The 18,322-nt window shown below is 55.1% G+C and overlaps 2 protein-coding genes across 10 annotated transcripts in view; both read left to right on the top strand.

Annotated features, from left to right (window-relative positions):
* The window catches only part of PLEKHM1 (pleckstrin homology and RUN domain containing M1), a 59,324-nt gene extending 48,537 nt beyond the window's left edge, over positions 1 to 10,787 (top strand). For all 6 annotated transcript variants that reach the window (XM_058284395.2, XM_071210716.1, XM_058284396.2 and 3 more), the window contains 4 exons: positions 2,562 to 2,755; positions 7,188 to 7,251; positions 7,774 to 7,931; positions 8,493 to 10,787. In XM_058284395.2, the coding sequence (XP_058140378.1) occupies positions 2,562 to 2,755; positions 7,188 to 7,251; positions 7,774 to 7,931; positions 8,493 to 8,604 (528 nt within the window). In that variant the 3' untranslated portion in view covers positions 8,605 to 10,787. The remainder of the gene's footprint in view (positions 1 to 2,561; positions 2,756 to 7,187; positions 7,252 to 7,773; positions 7,932 to 8,492) is intronic.
* A 2,257-nt stretch (positions 10,788 to 13,044) lies between these two features.
* ARHGAP27 (Rho GTPase activating protein 27) overlaps positions 13,045 to 18,322 on the top strand; it is a 35,926-nt gene continuing 30,648 nt past the window's right edge. Inside the window, exons 1-2 of one of the 4 annotated variants that reach the window (XR_011646904.1) lie at positions 13,045 to 13,355; positions 15,556 to 16,230. Coding sequence is in view for 3 of the 4 variants with exons in the window: in XM_058284377.2 (XP_058140360.1) it covers positions 15,574 to 16,230 (657 nt within the window). In the remaining variant the exon portion in view is untranslated. Of the gene's footprint in view, positions 13,356 to 14,492; positions 14,552 to 15,555; positions 16,231 to 18,322 lie in introns of those variants that run through there. The other 3 variants (XM_058284377.2, XM_058284376.2, XM_071210710.1) reach the window with 3 other exon arrangements.

Genomic DNA, 18,322 nt, shown 5'->3' with positions numbered 1-18,322 from the left:
ACTTTCTAAAGTCTCTCTTTGCCTTTGGCATTCAACAGTTTGATTATAACATGGCTCACTGTGGGATTTTGGGTTTATCTTGTTTGGAGTTCATTGAGCATTTTGGATGTGTATATTCATGTCTTTTGTTAAATTTGGGGAGTTTTCAGCCATTATTTCTTTGTGTATTCTCTCTGCCCTTTCTCTTTTTCTTCTCCTTCTGGGTCTCCAACAATGCATATATTGGCACATTTGATGGTGTCCCACAAGCTTGTCCTCAAGCTCTATTCAGTTTTCTTCATTCTTCCTTCTTTCTGCTTTTCAGACTGGATGATTTCAATTATCTTACCTTTAAGTAAACTGATTCTTTCTTCTGCCTGCTCCAATCTGTTGTTGAACCCCTCTAGGGAATTTCTAATTTCTGTTAACTATGTTCTTTAGCTCTATTAGGTCCCTTTTCATAATTTCTATCATTGATATTCTCTTTGTGGTTCATCTGTCATTTTCCTCATTTCCTTCAGTTCTTTGCCCATGTTTTCCTTAGCTCTTTGAGCATATTTAGGACCATTTTTATTAAGTCTTTGTGAGGAATGTCCCAGGTCTAATCCTCATCACTGATGGTTTCTAATGTTTTAATTTTCTCCTTTGCCTGCTCCATCACTTCCTGTTCTTTGTGTGTTTTGTAATATTATGTGAAAACCTGGGCATTTTGATATTTTGTGTGTTATCACTGGAATTTAGATTCTGAGGATCTGTTCCTTAAACTTGTATCCAGCTAGTGTTAGGATAGAGCTTTCCTTGAATGCTAGGAGCTAATAAAAAAAATAAAAAATAAGAAGGAAAAAAGAACATCTTTCCCAAGTTTTTTCAGATTGTCCTGTGTTAGTGCTGTCCTTCAAGGCTTTTCTACAGCATGAGTTTGGAGAATGGCTCTAGGCCAAAGCCTAGGGACCTCCCTGATCCTTTCTGAGCATTCCTCTTGTCCTGGGTATGCATGTGGCCCTAGAAATTCCCCCATTTACACAGTACATATGTCCCCTCTTCCATCGTAAAGTTTTCTCACTTGTCTAGACACTGCACTGTATGTCCTACAGCCTGCAACCCCTTGCCCCGGGCAGCATACCTTGACTGCTCTCCCACAGTGTTCTGTGGAGAGCAAGTTCTAGGACAGAGAGGCCCTCAGGCCAACCAGACAGATTGGGCCAGACATACATGCTCCCATATGTGCACAAGGGTTACTCTACTCCCTTCGGAATCAGGAATCCACCCTGGGAACACAGAACATCTCTGTTTGGAGCCATGGGAATAGGGAGGAGCCAGCCAAGGCTCCCCGAGACCCTACCACTTTTCAATGGACTTTTTCTTGATTCAGTGCTTTCCCCATTACAGCAATCCTGTTATTGTTTTCTGGAACTTTTAGACAGAAGTTTCTGTCAGTTCTTGCTGGTTGTTCAAACTTCTGTGGGGGAGGTGGGGTGGGTGAAGCTCTGAAGCATCTCACTCAGCCATCTTGATCTGGGTGGGTTGTTTTGTTTTTAATAGCTGAGAACAGGTAGGAGCACCATCCAGCCAGAGGGGCAGGCTAGCATACCAAGTGTCCCACATAATGCCCAGGTGAGCCTGTGTGAAAAGGTGGGAAAGAGGTTGTGAGAGTACTCCCCCACCCCCTAGCCATAGGTACACACCTGCTACTGCTGCTCGCGTCCCTTTTTATTTCCTCTAATACCTGCAAGAAGCAATGCCAGGGAGCAAATCCCCCCAACTCCCGACCCTGGAAAGAGCATGTTACCCCCACACCTCATTCAGGACACAGCTATCATCTCAATCCTCTTTTCACTTTAGTTCTCTGAGCCTCAGTTTCTTCATCTGTAAAATGAAGGTAAGGACACCTTCCCTTTTGGATTGTTAAGAGGATGAAAAGGACATGATTGGGGTCTCTAACCCAATCTAGCAAATAATAGGTGCTCAATAATTATCATTGTCATTAAGATCAGGGCTGAGGGTAGAACTTTTAACACCCTACCAGCTAGGAGAGGCTGAGATTAAACACCAAACTCCACACAGAGACTTGGGGAAGCACTGATTGTTGCTGCTGGCAAGAGCTGAGTGAGCTTGGGGACACTTGTTGTTTAGTTGAATCTGATCTTTGGCTTCCTGTGGTTGGAGCCTGACTCAGACTAATCACCTGGTTCCTGAGTCAGAGCCCAGGGAGGATTGCCTGTTTCCTTCAGACAGGAAAATGGGAGGCTGGGAAAACAGGAAATAGTGGGAAGGATCTGTGAGACCCAGGAGGAGAGAGGTGTTGACTCAAGAGGCTCCTCCCTCATTTCACATGGTCAGGAGGGTGCAGCAGCATAATGCCATGCCAGGAGGGTAGTTGGGTGTTAGGTAAACCAGCTTCAAATCCTGATTTTACCAGATATGCACTGTGTGACCTGGCCAAGTCACTTTATCTCTGAACCTCATCTAAAAAATGAGGATTGTACTACTTCCCTTGGTGGGTAGTTGCAGGGGTGGATGAGTGAGTAGGTGATACTGAAGGGCTGTTCTTTCTCACCCCCATCACCTGGTGGTGTCTCCAGATTTGCCGGCAGGCTCTGAAATTCCTGACACAGATCCAGGTCCAGCCCCTCATCAACCTGCAGCTGGTGAACGCATCTCTGTACAAGCACGTGGAGCGGATGCACCTCATTGGGAAGAGCCGGGAGCAGCTGAAGCTTCTGGGGGATTACCTAGGCCTGTGCCGAAGTGGGGCCCTGAAGGAGCTAAGTAAGAGGTAAGTACCCTGGATGCCCAAGGCAAGGCATCTGCTTGGGAGAAATGCCAGGGCTGGGCTGAGCTCTCCATCCCACTGGGCTTGGGAAATTACTGTATGCTTTGGGGGTAGTTTTTGTTTGTTCATGTGTTGATAAACAAAAAGGCATTAGGAAGGAGAAGATAAGAGGTAAATTGATCTAGCCAGAAGGAACAGTGTGCAAGGCCATGAACAAAGGCAGTATATGTGGAAAGAACTTTGGCTAGAGTGGGGAGGGCAGTGGGGGAGTATGATTAGAGGAAGGCTAGAGAGGCAAACAAGGGCCAGGTCATGAAAGGCTGGGTTGCCCTCTCTCCTTTCCTAGCCAATCCTCTATCCTGTGGCTACTTTGCTACTGTCCATGACAGCATCTCTCCCAAAATTCTCAGCAAAGGGCAGGATTGGAGTAGAACCCTCAGGATACCTTTCAGGACACTTGTGGGTACCCAGGGCCTAGAGGCCTTCAGTGTTCAGGGTTGGGAGGTGACACTAGGCTTCAGCATGGACTTTCAAGACCTTTCTGTGCCCCATTGCAGACATCTCTGAGGCCGAAGATCAGCACTCAGGCTGTAGCACTCAGTGGGACCATGCTCTCCTGGGGCCCCTAGAGGGCTGGCCTCAGGTGGCGGAGCCAGGCCTATTGTCTAGCCCGGGCTTCATGTCTGCCCTTGCTGGGTTTCTGGGGACTTGGAGTAGCTCATAGTCCCCTCCAGAAGCTTCCTCCAACCATCCCTCCCCACAGGCATAGAGACCACCTAGCTGAAGGGCAGTGCCTCTTCAGTCCTGGCTACAGTTCTCCCACAGCCTCCCTGCACCACTTCTCAGGGCCAGGCAGTGCCCAACACAGGTTCCCTGGGGTTCTCAAGGAGGGCACTGCCAAGGGGAGCTCTCTTTAAAGGGGAGAAGCTGGCCCTTCACAGACCCCATAGAGCAGCCAGCTGAGCCCAGAGCTCCTCCACAAGGCCCAGAAAACAGAAAACCACCACTGAGGGACCCTAGAAGGCTGCACCCCTGGGAGGCTCTTGACCATCCACTTGGTACCTTGGTCTTCACCTCACAGAGGGTACTGACTCTGCCCTTCCTTTATGAAGTCCCATGACCCAGGACTCCAGAGAGCCTGCCCAGTTGCCCTCCTGAGCAGGTTGGTGAAATCTCTGGGATCAGGTGGGGCCTCATCACCTTTCCTGCTCAAGGGGTACCAGCAGAGACTTGCAGACCTTGGGTAGACCAGGTAGGTGCCTGTGGGGTGGTGTTTTAGTTTCCTGGGCTGCTAAGGCAAATACCAGGAAATGGGTTGTGTTAAACAATGGGAATTTATTCACTCATGATTTGAGGCTGAGAAAAATCCAAATCAAAGCGTTATCAAGGAGATGCTTTCTTCCCAAAGACTATGGCATTCTGGGGCTTGGTTTGTCATGTGGCAAGGCACACGGCAGTGTCTCCTCTCCCTTCTCTTCCAGGTTCTGTTGATGTTCAGCTTCTTGCTTCTTGCTTCCCTTTATGGTTTTCTCTCGCTATGTCTGAATTTCATTCTGCCTCTAAAGGACTCCAGTAATAGGATTAAGACCCATCCTGATGGAGGTGGGTCACAGCTTAACTGAAGTAGCCTCATCAAAAGATCCTACTTAACAGTGGGCTCACACCCACCTGAGGGGCTCAGAGTCTGGGGAGTGATGCAGATGGGCAGACAGATGGCCCTGTGTCCATAAACTGTGTGCTACAAGGAAGGTACCTGACACACCTTGGCAGGGCCCAAAAGGCCAGGGAAGCTCCTAACAGAGAACGTTCAAGTCACCCCTTCTCAAATCTCGCCACCATCAATATTTTTAGAGCATTTCTCCAGACCTCACTTTATCTATACTCATGTGAAACAGTTAACTATACAAATGGCAGCATGTAGGTATTGAACTGATGTTTGGAAAAATAAATAAAGAGAAGAAAGGTAAAGGGGAGGGCCTGACTTTCTTAAGGAATCCATGGCATGGAGGTGGGAAGAAACATGGCTTACAAGGAACTGTGAAGGGTTCAGTGCAGCTGGACTCTGGATGTGTGGGTTAGAGATACCTCAAAGGTCCTGTACGTGGAAGACATTTAGATTTTACTCTGCAAGCAATGGGGAGCCATTGAAGGGTTCTGAGCAAGAGACTGTCAGTTTCTGATCAAAGTTTTTGAAAGAACACTTAGACAGCAGTGGGGCACATAGGTTCAAGGAGCTGAGCTCTGGGCAAGCAGCAAGCCAAGATGAGGAGGCTTGGCCCAAGGAAGAGGAAGAGATGGGTTGAGAAAGAGAATGGACAGCTTTTGGATATGTGAGGTGAAGTCAGGGAGGCATTCCTTTTGGCTAGTGGCAGCACCCTGGCTGGGTCCTCCGAGAAGAAGGCCTGGGACCTGTCATCAAGAGACAGAGAAGCCTGGAGAGCATTTTCTTGGGCCTTTGTGAAGGGGCTGTCACAAAAAATGCCTCGCAGGAGCTCTGCCCATCAGCCGTCAAGTGCTTCTCCTGATAGCCCAAGAAGGGGTGGGTATAGGAAGAGCCCAGGGCTCAGAGGAGGAGATAACAGCCACGCCACTGCCCACCCTCCAAATCACCCAGACTGGGTCTGGAACCCAGATCTTCTAGCCCCTTGCCAATGCCCTTTCTTGCCCCATCTCTATGTTGTAACAGGAATCAATATGCAACCTTTTCCTCTCAACTTCCACTTTTTCCTACAGATCCCTAAAATTCCTCTAGTCCCTTCCCCAAGCAGTCAACTTTGTGCCAGAGGACAGAGAGAGGTCGTGTCATTGTATGGGTGGAGAAACCAAGGCCTCGGGAATGCCTAATGCACATGAATTTCTCTACTAGAGGCCAAGATGAGAAGTGGCTTCTCACTCCTGGCCTGTGCTTTCTACCTCTGGCCTCAACTGAATGTTGTGGAAAGTAATCAACAGTGGAACCTTGTGATAGCTGAGAGGGTGACAGGCCCAGGAAACAGAGGCTCACAGGGAAGACTGTGGGCCTGGCTGGCTCCCAGGGCTTCCACAACTGTGGATAGAGGGAATATGGCAGAACAACTCTCCAGCCAGTCAGCCCCACCTTTCCTGCCAGCTCAGGGCCAGCCGCTGCACCCATACCCCCACATTTTCCTGGTGATAAATGGCAGCTTCCGGTTCACAGAAAGCTGGAAGTTTACTGAAGAACCAGCATGGTGACCTGATGGCCAGTCAGCAGCACTCTCACCCCACATGATACAATGTGACCTGTCTGGCTGCTTAGTGGGACTTGCCATTTCTGCCCCAGATTGGGCTTCCCCGGACCCCAACTATGGCCCTGGGGTGGGCCATGCCTAAGCCCCCATTCCAGGTGCCCCATAGTTCTCACCCTAGAGGCCCAGCCCTAGGGCCTGACACCATCCTGCCTCCCAGTGTCCCAGCGGGACCCTCGGGGTCCCTGGGCAGGTTTCCAAACCTCCTCTGACTTGGATGTTCCTTCTCATCCCCAGTACCCAAACAAACACAGCAAAGCCAAGCAGGCTTTTGCACCAGGGGAATTTCTGCAGGTATTTCCCCCGCACCCCTCAGTACGTCACCCGTGGGACCACTGCTGTTGGTGTAGTGGAAACAGGAGCCAGGTTGGCAGTTGAGCTCTTCTACTCTGTCCACCCTGCCTCTGAAATGGGATCCACAAAACCCAGGACATGTCTTGGTTTCTCTCGTCACACACTGAAATTAGCTGTTCTAATGTCTGTCCTTTGAAGATGTGGGGCAGAGGCACTGCCCCATCCCATACCTTTCTGTCCCCAGGACTGTGCCTGACATATAGAGGTGGCCATTACAAAGGCTAACATCTACAGGCGTTCAGCAGGGAGGATACTGCTGCAAGCTCTGGAACCAGACTCCCACTTCCAAACTGCAGCTCTGCCACTACTAGCCATGTGACCTCAAGCAAGTTATTTGACACCTCTGTGCCTCCTTTTCTTCTTTAAAATTACATTTATAATAGAACCAACCTCATGGGGTTATTGTGAGGATTAATTGAGTACATTAATATATGTAAAGCTGTTAGCCCAGTACCTGGCACCAAGTGTTAGCTTCCATCCTCATCCTCACTATTATTAATTGTTTACTATGTGCTAGGCACTATGCCAAATGCTTTAAATAAATCATTTAATCCTCAAAACAACTCCATTTCTCTTTTGAGGAAACATGAGGCTCAGAGAGGTTAAGTAAGTTGCCCAAGGTCAAAACAACTAGTTACCCAGAGGACCAGGTTCCAAGCTCAGGCAGGCCTGCTTTGTGCTCTTAACCATCAACTCATACAAGGCAGAAGGTGTTCGTGCATGGTGAGCAGTGCTGAGGGAATAAAAACAAACAGAACACAGGTTGAACTGGGTCCTGGAAACCTTTCTAAGGAGTCTTTATGTTTCCTCTGAAGGCTCAACCATAGGAATTATCTCTTGGAGTTTCCCCACAAGTACAGTGTTGCCGACCTCCAACAGGTGAGAATTTCATGCCCTCTGCCCCCTTACCCACCCCATAGACCTTTCTAGAGGGAGCTAATTCCTGGAAGATGGCAGTCTTCAACTTTGCAGTACCTAGGAATGGGTCTCCCCTTTTCCCCAAGCTTCCTGGGGGCAGTGAGTGATGCAGCCCACAGCCCCCCTGGAATAAGTAGGCAGTCCAGTAAACCCCAGGATCACAGGGGCTCCTCAACCCCCTCCCTGACTCTGGACAATTCCCCCAGCTTGGAGGGGCCTGAGGGAAGGCCACAGGGATGACAGTTTGGGACCCTCCATTCCTCAGAGAAGACACAGCAGATTTGGGTCTCCTCTGTAAATCTCAAAATTTCCTTATGACCTCAGTGCACAAGGGCTGGACTGCTGCGTGCTTAACCCAATTTGTGAAGGGTTTCTGGTATAAGTTCTCCAGGCAGGATGCTGGAGGTAGCACAGACCACCTTTTGTAGGCAGTGTCAGCATGGCTGCCTAAAAGGCTTTGTGGCCTGCACTTGCCTTCCACAGATTGCGGAGGGAGTGTACGAAGGATTCCTCAAGTCCCTCATCGAATTTGCCTCCCAGCACGTCTACCACTGCGACCTGTGCACCCAGCGGGGTTTCATCTGCCAGATCTGCCACCACCATGACATCATCTTCCCCTTTGAGTTTGATACCACGGTCAGGTATGTGGGATACCCGAACAGCACCCCCACCCCTACCCCACACAGTACACCCGCAGCCTGGCCTGGGCATTCCACTGCTGAATTCCATTTTGTGAAAACGTATTGATGTTCACTTTGTGCCAGGGCTGAAGGGTGGTGGAAGTTCTCCAGAGTAGCCCATCAGAGTGGGGGCTTTTCCGGGCCTGTTTTGTCATCTACGAATGGGTTGAGGGGGGACTAAATGAGTTACTACCCTGCAGGATTAGCACAGGGCCTGGCACCAGGTCTGCTATTGTAATTAAGCTGCGGAGTGTTTTAAACATAGGCAAGAAGTCAGTTTAGCAAGTCTCAAAAAAAATGAAATAGACTATAAAATATCAGAGTGCATCGTACAACTTACTGTTAAGCATTTTTTCAAAAATGTTTTGTTCCAGAATGGAGAGGTGCTGCACACATGCATGGGTTACAGAATCGAGTACAGCTTCACCATGGGCCCTGGTCAAACATACTGGGTCACCCCAGGCCATGGGGGAAGCCTCCTGCAGATTTGGCACAAGCAGCATTCTTTGCTCTCTCCTCCAGGTGTGGCGAGTGCAAGACCGTCTTCCACCAGAGCTGCCAGGCTGAGGTGAAAAAGGGCTGCCCCCGCTGTGCCCGACGGCGCAAGTACCAAGAACAGAACAGTCTCACTTAACCACAGCCTCCTGTCCCCGACTCCAGAGGCCACAGGGGTGAGAGTGAGGCTCGGCTTCCTATCAGCCTGCACTACTCTGTCTCAAGGTGTTGCAGCGCTCTCTCCCTTGCAGGAGACACTCAGATGTGACCAGAGCATGGGCCTCCCAGAGAAAGGCAAGGAAGCCCCATCACCTCCCCCCTATCCATCTGCTTCAGGAGGTGGGGACACAGATAGCCCCTGTCCTAGGGGAGAGGGGAAGCCTTGCCCTCATCAGGCCCCAGCTCACCTCACCGACACCAGTACCTCCATTAGGGCTGTGAAAGCAAGACTTGGGGAACATTTTCAATTCCACATTCCTGATTAAAAGGTCTAGTTTTTTAAGTTGGGTTTTTTCCCCTTCATATTTCAACAGAAAATATTTTTTTATTCTTGACCCTACATAAGTCACCCAAGAAATACAGGCAGTCTCACCCCCAGCAGGATGTGCAGGAGCTGCCAGGGTCTGCCCTGCAGGCGGGTGGGTGGCTAGTGGGCAGGCCACTGCAGGAATGGAGCGTGTCAGCTGGACCTGGTGCCTTTCTTGTGCCCTCACCAGGCACTTGCTGCTGACAGCTTGTGGGCAGCATTCCAAACTGCCCATCAGCAGGGCAGGAGTCAGTGTCAACCGGCCACCTTCTTCATCTCCTCTCTGCTTCACTCCCTGCCCTCACCCTCCTTACCTGAAAGACCCATCACCTTTCTTGGTGCCAGAGCCCTGCCCCAGCTCCTCTCTACCCTGGGATCTTGGTCCCAGCGGGAGAAGGGGGAATGACTCAAAACCAGCACTGTCAGCACTTTTTGAGTCTTCCTTGTTCCAGGGAAGGGTCATCATCTTGCCCACCCCTCATCCCATGACTTCACTCCCACCACAGATAGGCAGCCACATGGGCAGGTGGTCTGCTGCAGACACTCCAGACCCCCTCAGGCAGACTCTCATGGGATGTATCCCTCACCTGATTTACGCCTGCCAGGGCAGGGAGATGGGCAGGACCCTCGGAGCAGTGAGCTCAGGCCAGGAGCCAGCCTTGGGCAGCATGGCTGTCATCCCTACACTGGGGAGAATTGACCCCATGCTTTTGTGAAGAGTGCCAGCCCCACTGCTGAGATGTGCAGGGACATGTGGGAGAAACCACCCTTATGGAAGGATCCTTAGCCTCAGTTTTACAAAGCCATTAGTTCACAAAGCTTTACTGGACTTACCTGGTGGGGGTGCCACCAGAGATTGGGAACTTGGGAAGCAGGGTTGCCTTTTGAAGCAGGTCTTGGGGCTGGGGTGGGCCTTGGATTATCTTCAAAGTGATGTTTTGGCCTTGTGGTTTGGAGAAAACTCTGGGTGTGATTGCCCTGCTGCCTCCTCCTCCTCCCCCACCTAACGCCTCTCAGCCCTGGGTCCTCTGGCCATCTTACCTGCACTCAGCTGGCAGGTAGAGGCCTCAGCTGGAGGTCCTGACTGTCATTTTCAAGAGATGCCCCTACCCCCACCTCTCCCTTGGGGTGATTTGGCTGCTGAGTCACCTGCCCAGCTTTTGTGGCGCAGGGTGGATTGTGCAATAGAATAGAGGAGGCGGTAGGCAGGCGGTGCAGTGGGAGGAGGCTGCCACACAGCTTCTCCATCCCCTTCATGGAAGCTGGTGCAAGCCTGTGCCCAAAACACCAAAGCCTCTTAAACCAGAAAGTGGGTCCTTATCCCCACCCCACCCCCATAGCCAGCATTAATGCCCCACTGCAAACATGGCTTCATCAGAGCCATAACTGCCCCAGATCCTTGAGGGGCAGTGCCCGCAGGGCCCAGCTCTCTTTTCTCGGGCCTGTGAGTATATTCCAGAAGGTGCCCTAGCAGGTAGCAGGAGACCTTGGCAGAGTTCATTTTGGTTGGTGGGGGTTCCCCTGGACCCTGAATTATTAGCATTAGGGCTGACCATTTCCCCATTACCAAAAAGCTGCTAATGCTTTCAAACGAGTTGACTTCTACCGCCTCGCCTCCAATGGAAAGCTAATATGAGCTTCATTAGTGCCCACACTATTTTTTAAATGTTATTTTATGCAATAAACAGTTTCTAGTGACTGGGTCTCAGGCCCTGAGGAGTGCTTTGCAATGAATTGAAGGAACTGCTGCTGTGTGATTTTTGAATAATTTTGCAGTAAAGACCTGATCTTTCTAATCCCTGGTCTCGCTTCTGAATCCTTACGCTGCATTGACTGAGGGAAGACCACGGGCTGTCCCTTACTGCCTTGCTGGGTCCACTCTCCCCCAGTAATCAGTCTCTGGCACAGGGGAGGGTGCAGGATCCATGGCAAACACTTGAAAGCAAGGGGCTCATGTGCCAGGAGTGGCCACAGAGAGGGACTTAGCAGTGTTCAGAGTCTACCCCACCTGCCACTCCTAAGAGTCAGGGCCCCCTATTAAGTAGGATTTCAGGGGCTTTGGGCAGGTCGACTCACATGTAACCACTAAAGCTGGTGCCTTAAATTCCACCATGACATCTTTCCTGTGCCTTTAAAGCGCAGACCCCTGACACTAACATATGAAATCTTAGGACTATTTCTCACTGGATTATTCAAGGAGAGCAGGGGCTCAGAAAGGACAGGCTGTGTGAACAGGGCCCCTGAGTCAGGACACATGGTTTTACATTGGGCTCAGAGTGGCCTTTCCTTGTCTGTTTACTTTCCTCTGAAGTTCCAGAAGAAGTCCACCGCTGTCCATCAATGTCACCACAGAAGAAGGAAACCAGACCAATTCCCTGAAAAGGGGCAGCTCTCAGGGCACTGGTCCAGAGTTTCCTATCCTGCAGGAACCCTTTTAGCCTGAGAGGAAGTACCCTCTGCCCATCCTATGAGCCCCAGTTTCCCTGAGGGCCTCACCTCCCTCCAAGGGTAGTAAGTGGTGGGTGGCCCAGAGAAGGGGAGCTCAAGTGAGGGCTCAGGGAAGAAGGCGAGGCCGAGGGGAGGGCCAGGGGCTCAGCAGAGTGTTCTAGGGGCTCTTTTCCCCTCCCCCCTCCTGCCTAAAGAGAGTTGGGAGATTTGGAGACCACAATCCAGCCTCAAAGTGAGGGAAGGCTCATGTCTAAAGTTAGTGATAACTCATGTATCGTGTATTCACCATCTGTTAGGCATGGTGTGGAGTGAATCTTATTTACCCTTCCCAACAGTCCTATCAAGTAGATGTTACTTTACAGGAAAGAAAACAGATGCAGAGAAAGCAAAACTCCCAAGATCCCAAGGGCAGCAAGTGGCAGAATTGGACATCAGACCTGTCTGGCCCCAGGCCAGGACCTTAACTACTACCACTCACTGCCTCCCTGCCTGGCTTGCTGGGTAACTGGAGAGGTGGGGAAGGGCCTAAGTGTGTGTGTATGTGTGTGTGAGTGAGGGGATTCTTCCAGCCATTTTCTAAACAAGAAGGGGGAGGGCAGGAAGGACCAGGGACGTGAATGCTGAGTTGCGCCTGCCCTGGAGGAGCCCAGGGTGCCACCGATGTTAGACCCAGTGGGACACCTGGCACAATATGAAATCACTCCTGGGCAAGGCCTAGCAAGAGCAAAGACATGGAGGTGGGGGGACTCAAGGAGCAAGATGGCTAGACTCAGTTTCCAGCTGAACCCTCAGCCCTCACTGAGGTGATGTCAGGAGCGGTGGAGGCTTGGGGTGGGAGCGCCTTCTTCCCAGAGCACACATCCTACAGGCACACACAACTCTTCCTTGAGGGCCCTGAGAGTACAAGGTCTACCTGGCTGGGGCTTGTCCATGTCTTCAGTGAGCCCAAGCTCCAATCAGGGTGTTAGATTACTTCCCCCCAAGAAGCCAATGATTCCAGAAAAGACGACTTCAGGGAAGCAGACTTGGTCCACGGGATAGGGCGTCCGCCTATCTCATGGGAGGTCTGCGGTTCAAACCCCCGGCCTCCTTGACCGGTGTGGAGCTGGCCCATGCACAGTGCTGATGCGCGTGAGGAGTGCCCTGCCACTCAGGGGTTTCCCCCCGCGTGGGGGAGCCCCACGCACAAGGAGTGCACCCCATAAGGAGAGCCGCCCAGCGCAAAAGAAGGTGCAGCCTGCCCAGGAGTGGGGCCGCACACTCTGAGAGCTGACAAAACAAGATGACACAACAAAAAGAAACACAGATTCCCGGTTCCGCTGATAAGGATCAGCCACAGAAGAATGCACAGTGGGTGGACAGAGAGCAGACAACTGGGGGGAAGGAGAGAGAAATAGATTTTTTTAAAAAGAAAATAAAAGAAGACTTCAGGGTGGAGGACCCAGCAGCTGGACTCAAGATTCTGACCTCCAGGATGTTCCGAGCTTTCCCTGAGGACAAACAGGAGGGCGGCCGCCCTACCCCGCAAGGATCAAGGTGGGCAGGGAGGAGAGAAAAATCTGGTGTTGGTGGGGAGCCTACTGCGTCCCTCAACACGCCATCCGGAAGACAGCCAGGTGTGGCCCAGGATCCCGGGAGGTGGTGTGGCATGTCGGCTCCTGGGGCAAGGGGCCGGCGCAGAGGGGACAGGAAGCCGGGACACCGGGGATTGTCTCTCGCAGCCGCAGCCCAGCCCCAGCCCGGGAGGAAGTTCTGCCGGAGCTCTCCGCCGGTGCCTCCCTCACTATATTGTTGAACAGGAAGCCGGCAGCGCGGGAACCGGGAGGCCGAGGAGCGAGCTCCAGACGCCGAGCCCACGCGCGCCACGCCGGGGCAAGTGGAGGCGAAGCGCGAGGCTGGCGAGCCGGCGCCCCTAGGTGCGGAAACCGGGCTGCGCGGGGTGTTGAGCCAGGGCGCAGGGGGCGGTGGGGGCGCGGGGGCGGCGCAGGGGGTGGGTTCTCACCCCCGAGGATGGCGCGCCCGCCCCTCTCCCTACTCCACTTGGCACGGCTCTGGGACTGGAGCTGCGCGGCCGGGAAAGAGGGGCAGCGCGGGGCGAATCCGCCCGGCGGGGAAAGGGAAGGCGAAGGTCTGCCTTCTGTCCGGGGATTGGAGGGGTCCAGGCCCGGGCCCTCAGCGCGGGTTCGGGCGTAGGCACCGCTGTAACTCGAACTGCCCGGGCCGAGGACGCAGGGTACCTCCTGGAGACGCGTCAGTCCTTCACTCCGGGGATCCTCTCCGACCTCCCAAGCCCTCCCCTTCTCTTCGCTACCCCAGGGTCGGGGAGGGAGCTGGGCCGGGATCCTCTCCCGCCCAGCCCAAGGCTCCAGCGGACGCCTATGGGCGCCCCCTTTCCAGGTTTTTCAGGCCCGGCTGGGCTGCGTCCAGAGAGGGCCTGGGGAGGGTAGAGGTGAGCCCGGAGCGGGGAGCGCCGGCTACACGGCTGCAAAGGGCTTGTAATTGGTGATTCAGGGTGCAGATGGCCTCCTACGGCTTGGGAACGCCCGGGCGGGAAGTCGAGCCCCGGCAGGGCATTCCCAGAGCAGGGCGCGGTAAACACTGCACTGTAGGGTAGGAATGGGGCGGGACCCTGACTTCCTGGGGTCCGCTCCAGAGCTGCGCGCACCTCTCCAGACTCAGCGCCCCTATGCCCTGCCCCACCCCAAGAGACTCTCGCTTCATGCCCCGTCCCCAATGCTGCCAAGGGCCCAGGTAGCAGCATTCTAGCTCCTCGTCCCTCCCAAATACAACTGCTTTGGAAACTGGGGGCAGCCGGGTCCTCCTAAGCGTCCCTCTCCTCTGCTCTCCCAGCTGCTCCACCCGCGGGTCTCTCCAGCCTCGCCCTTGCAAGCCCCGCCCAGGGCGATGGCGGGGGCCTAACCTGCAGCCGCCGGCTCCGCCCACCCAGCCTGTCGGCTTCCCGCGGCCCGCCCCGCCCACGTGAGTGCGCGCGGGGGTCCTGGAGGTGGTGCGAGGGGAGGTGTCCTGTCCCCCGGGGGTTACTGGCTCGCTCTCCGCAGCTCTCCGACCCTCCAGGGGCCAGGAAAGCTTTGGGAAGAGGAGAGAGGGTGAGGTAGGTGCCTCCACCCCTGCTCTGGGGTCACTCAGCCTCTGCGAGGGCCGGGCTGCCAGCTGTGGTCCAGAGCCACCTTTGTGAGGCAAGAGGTGTGATCGGTGTAAGGGCTTGGAGGGACCCCAGTAGTGAGGACACCCAGGACACCGGGCTCATCGTTTTGATGAGGGTCATAGGTTCACATTTAGGCTCTGCCTCCTTCCCCGGACACACCCGGGGCCGGGCTGAGCCCGTAGAGGTGTGTGTTGGGGGGTGATCACCAGAAGAGCTTTGGGGAGCTCTGGGCACACCGCATGGGTAGTCACTGTCACAGAGTGCACTCTCCTGGGGCAGTGTAGGGATCACAGGGCAGGTGGCCAGGCCGCGAGGACCGAGCCTCCCTCTGGAGACGGAGGTGGGAGCTGGGGAACAGCGGGCAGCGCAGGCGCGCCAGGGCGAGCCGGGCTCCAGGTTCACATCTGCGGCGAAGCTGCCGGGGAAGGAAGGAAAAACCCAGAGAACCGGTTCTTCGGCCTTCGCCCTGGGACTACGCGGCCCGTGGCACCGGTGCCTGGAGGAAGGGCGCGTGGAGCCGCCCGCAGGTTCCCCGCGTGGTGAGGCGGGGCGGGCATGCACGGAGGCCCAGGCAGCTCTCAGGCAGGCGTGGGGTTGGGGTCGGCCTTATTGTGGGCAGTCACCCATCTCTTCGAGCCAAGGCTTCCCTGCCAGTAAAGTCGGACCAGTATTAATGCCCAGTCGAGGAGAGGCTCAAACCTCCCACTCAAAGCCCCAGAAGGAAGACATTCTCGTTACTCCGTCACGGAACGTAGGAACGGGAGCTTTAGAGACTGTCTTGCCCAAGTCTCCCATTTTAAAGAAGGGAAACTGAGGCCCTGCGCAGACACGCCGAGTCCAGCGTCGGGACTCGATCCCAGGCCTCCCTCCTCCCCACCCTTCCCGCCCGCGTGCTGCCGCCCCCGGCGCCGCGGCCCTGACCTCCGTGCGCCCACCCTTGTCGCCCGCAGGGCAGCGCCGCGGCCGCGATGGCGGCGGACGTGGAGAAGGACGTGTACGTGCTGGTGGAGCACCCCTTCGAGTACACCGGCAAGGACGGGCGCCGCGTCGCCATCCAGCCCAACGAGCGCTACCGGCTGCTGCGCCGCAGCACCGAGCACTGGTGGCACGTGCGGCGCGAGCCGGGCGGCCGCCCCTTCTACCTGCCCGCGCAGTACGTGCGCGAGCTGCCCGCCCTCGGCGACCCCGCCGCCCCGCCGCCGCCCGCGCCCGCCCCGGGCCCGGCCGCCCGCGAGCCGCTCGGCTACGACTACCGCTTCGTGAGCGCGCCGGCGCCGGCGGGCCCCGACGGCGCCCTCGCCGAGCCCCGGAGCCGGGTCAGCTCCCTGGGCGGCCCGGAGCGGCGGCGACCCGCGGCCCAGCGCCGCAGCCTGACGCCGGGCCAGCCCGCCTGCCTCTACGTGCGGCCCCCCGCGCCCGTGAGGCCCGCGCAGTCCCTGGACGACCTGGCGCGCGCTTCCTTCGCGCCCCCCGCCGGCCTCCTCGCGAGCGCCGGCCACTTCAAGGCCTGCAGTGTGGCGGGCTCTTGGGTGTGTCCGCGGCCCCTGGCGTGCAGCGACTCCGAGAACGTCTACGAGGCCGTCCAGGACGTGTGCGGCCCGCCGCGGGAGCAGCGCACGGAGCAGGTAGGCAGGCCCCTGGGAGGGAACGCGGCCCGCGCCCGCGAGCCGCGAGGACACGCGGCTGGACGGCCAGCTGCACGCGGGCCAGCGGGGGCTGTCCCCGGCACAGGATCCCAGGCCTCACCTTCTCGGCCTTAAAAGCGAGAGTGGTGAAGGCTCACAATCTCTTTCCAAAATTCCGAAATGCCAAAACTCTGGAAACCCAAAAGTTGTCTGTAACTCAGCTGGTGACAAATGTTGAAGTGCTGTGAAGCTGATAGTCTTTATCCGAGTTAGCATGAATATTCATCTTTTGCTGCAGAAATGCAAATGAGTTTGATTACAGGGTACTGCCCCGAGCTTTGTGGGGGCGTTCTGTAGCACCTTACTACCTCTCTCTACTCCAAACTGTTCTGCATCCGAAGAGCCCCTGGGTACGGGAGGAGGGCTTGTGAACCTGCCACCCGCTCTATCTGCCTTACCTTGCCTTTCTCATTGGAGGGGGTAGGCCGGGGTCAGATGAGATGATGGATATGAAAGTCAGGCGTCTATTTCCTTATTTGAGTGCTTCCAACATTTCGGTTACTTTTTTTTTTTTTTAATTTCTGATCTGTTTCAGTCTGGTTATGGTAAGAGTTGTGTTTTTTCATTCAGATTCCGGTGACGTTGATTTGGGAAATCGAAAATAAAGCACAGTTTAGAAACACTCTTATATCTCAGAATCCCCCCAAGCAGGCCTGAGATCTTGATTTAGGAACTTTTCAGGAAGAGGCAGCCTGGGAACAACAACAACAACAACAAAAATGCTCAGACCGTGTTCTGCCATCTGCCACCATCTGTGTAATTTTGGGCAGGACACTCCCCTTCTCCAGGTCTCACTTTCTTCTTTAGCCCCAAGAAGGTAGGGCTGTATGACTTCTGAAGTTGGTGAGTCTCTGATTTGTTCTTTGTACTTGATGTAATTATAATAAACATTGATGGCCGCCACGTGCCAGGAGGACTGAGTCCAGGGTGCCCAGACGAATGAGGCACTGTCCCTGTCTGCAAAGGGTTCAAGCAGAGACTCAAATCTGACGCTGCTGGGTGTCTTGCCAGAAGCCGACCGACGCACAAGTGCCCCAGCCTCAGCGTCCTTGTTTGTAAACGCAGGACAATACCTAAGTGTTAGGTAAGAGCCTTAACTGAGATAAGGCCGGTGGCAGCGCTTGGCACGTGGCAGGCTGTCCCCTTAGGCTCGTTCCCACCAGCCTGTCTTTTCCTCCGGCCTGCGCCGCCTTCGCTCGGGTTTCTGCTGGGGCAGCCCGCCCCCTAGTGGCCCGGGCTGAGAGCAACACGCGGCGGCTGGGCGCCCCTGCCGTCAGGCCAGGCAGCTTCTCTGGTTTAGGTGGGGGGCGCCTGCACTCCCTCCCCGGCGCCCCTCAGCTTCCCCGGCAGACTCCCGGCGACGGGGGACTCCCGAGCCGCCTCACGTTCTCTGTGCCGTGGGGGCGGGATCGCCTCACCCTGGGAGGTGCGCCCTTCTGTGGAACTGGCCTGGCCTAGAGCATGTGCACAGACTGTGGGTGGGCGAGGAGCGGCCGCCCCTGCAGGTCTGCCCGAGGGACAGCACCCCACCGCCCAGGACCGAGGAGGAAGGAGGAAAGGGAGGAGACTCCCCCAGATCCAGGCACCTCCTGAGAAGAGGGTACCCCCGGCCACGGGCATGCCCGCTGGTGTCTTTGCTTCTGCGCCCTGCCTGTTCCCACGCGGCACAGGTGATGGTGGGGGCGCGCTGGCCCCCGGGAGAACGGGACGTCTGCCAGAGACTGGGTATTGGGCGGGGCGCCTGGTGCCACTCCTGGCCCTCATTCCCTGTAACTTCGTCCGCCCCGGGTCCCCACCTGTGCAATGGGTGTAATAATTCCCCCCGCCTGTGACAGTGCTTTACTCACCTGTGGCTGGGAGTCTCCTTCCCACTCCATCCCGACAAACCCCAGGGGCGTGGAGTTGCTTCTCCAGGGGCAGGAAACCCCACCCCTGTTCTTAGTTGTTTCTGGTAGCGTTTAGGGAAGGAATTTCCTGAAAGGTGAACTGGCCTGTTTTCTCCTTAGAGGAGGCAGGACAAGCAGATGCCCCC

Source organism: Dasypus novemcinctus, chromosome 21, assembly GCF_030445035.2.
Source record: "Dasypus novemcinctus isolate mDasNov1 chromosome 21, mDasNov1.1.hap2, whole genome shotgun sequence".
Classification (NCBI taxonomy): domain Eukaryota; kingdom Metazoa; phylum Chordata; class Mammalia; order Cingulata; family Dasypodidae; genus Dasypus; species Dasypus novemcinctus.
Note: the sequence above shows the minus strand (reverse complement) of the source record. Positions and strands in the feature narration are given on the sequence as shown.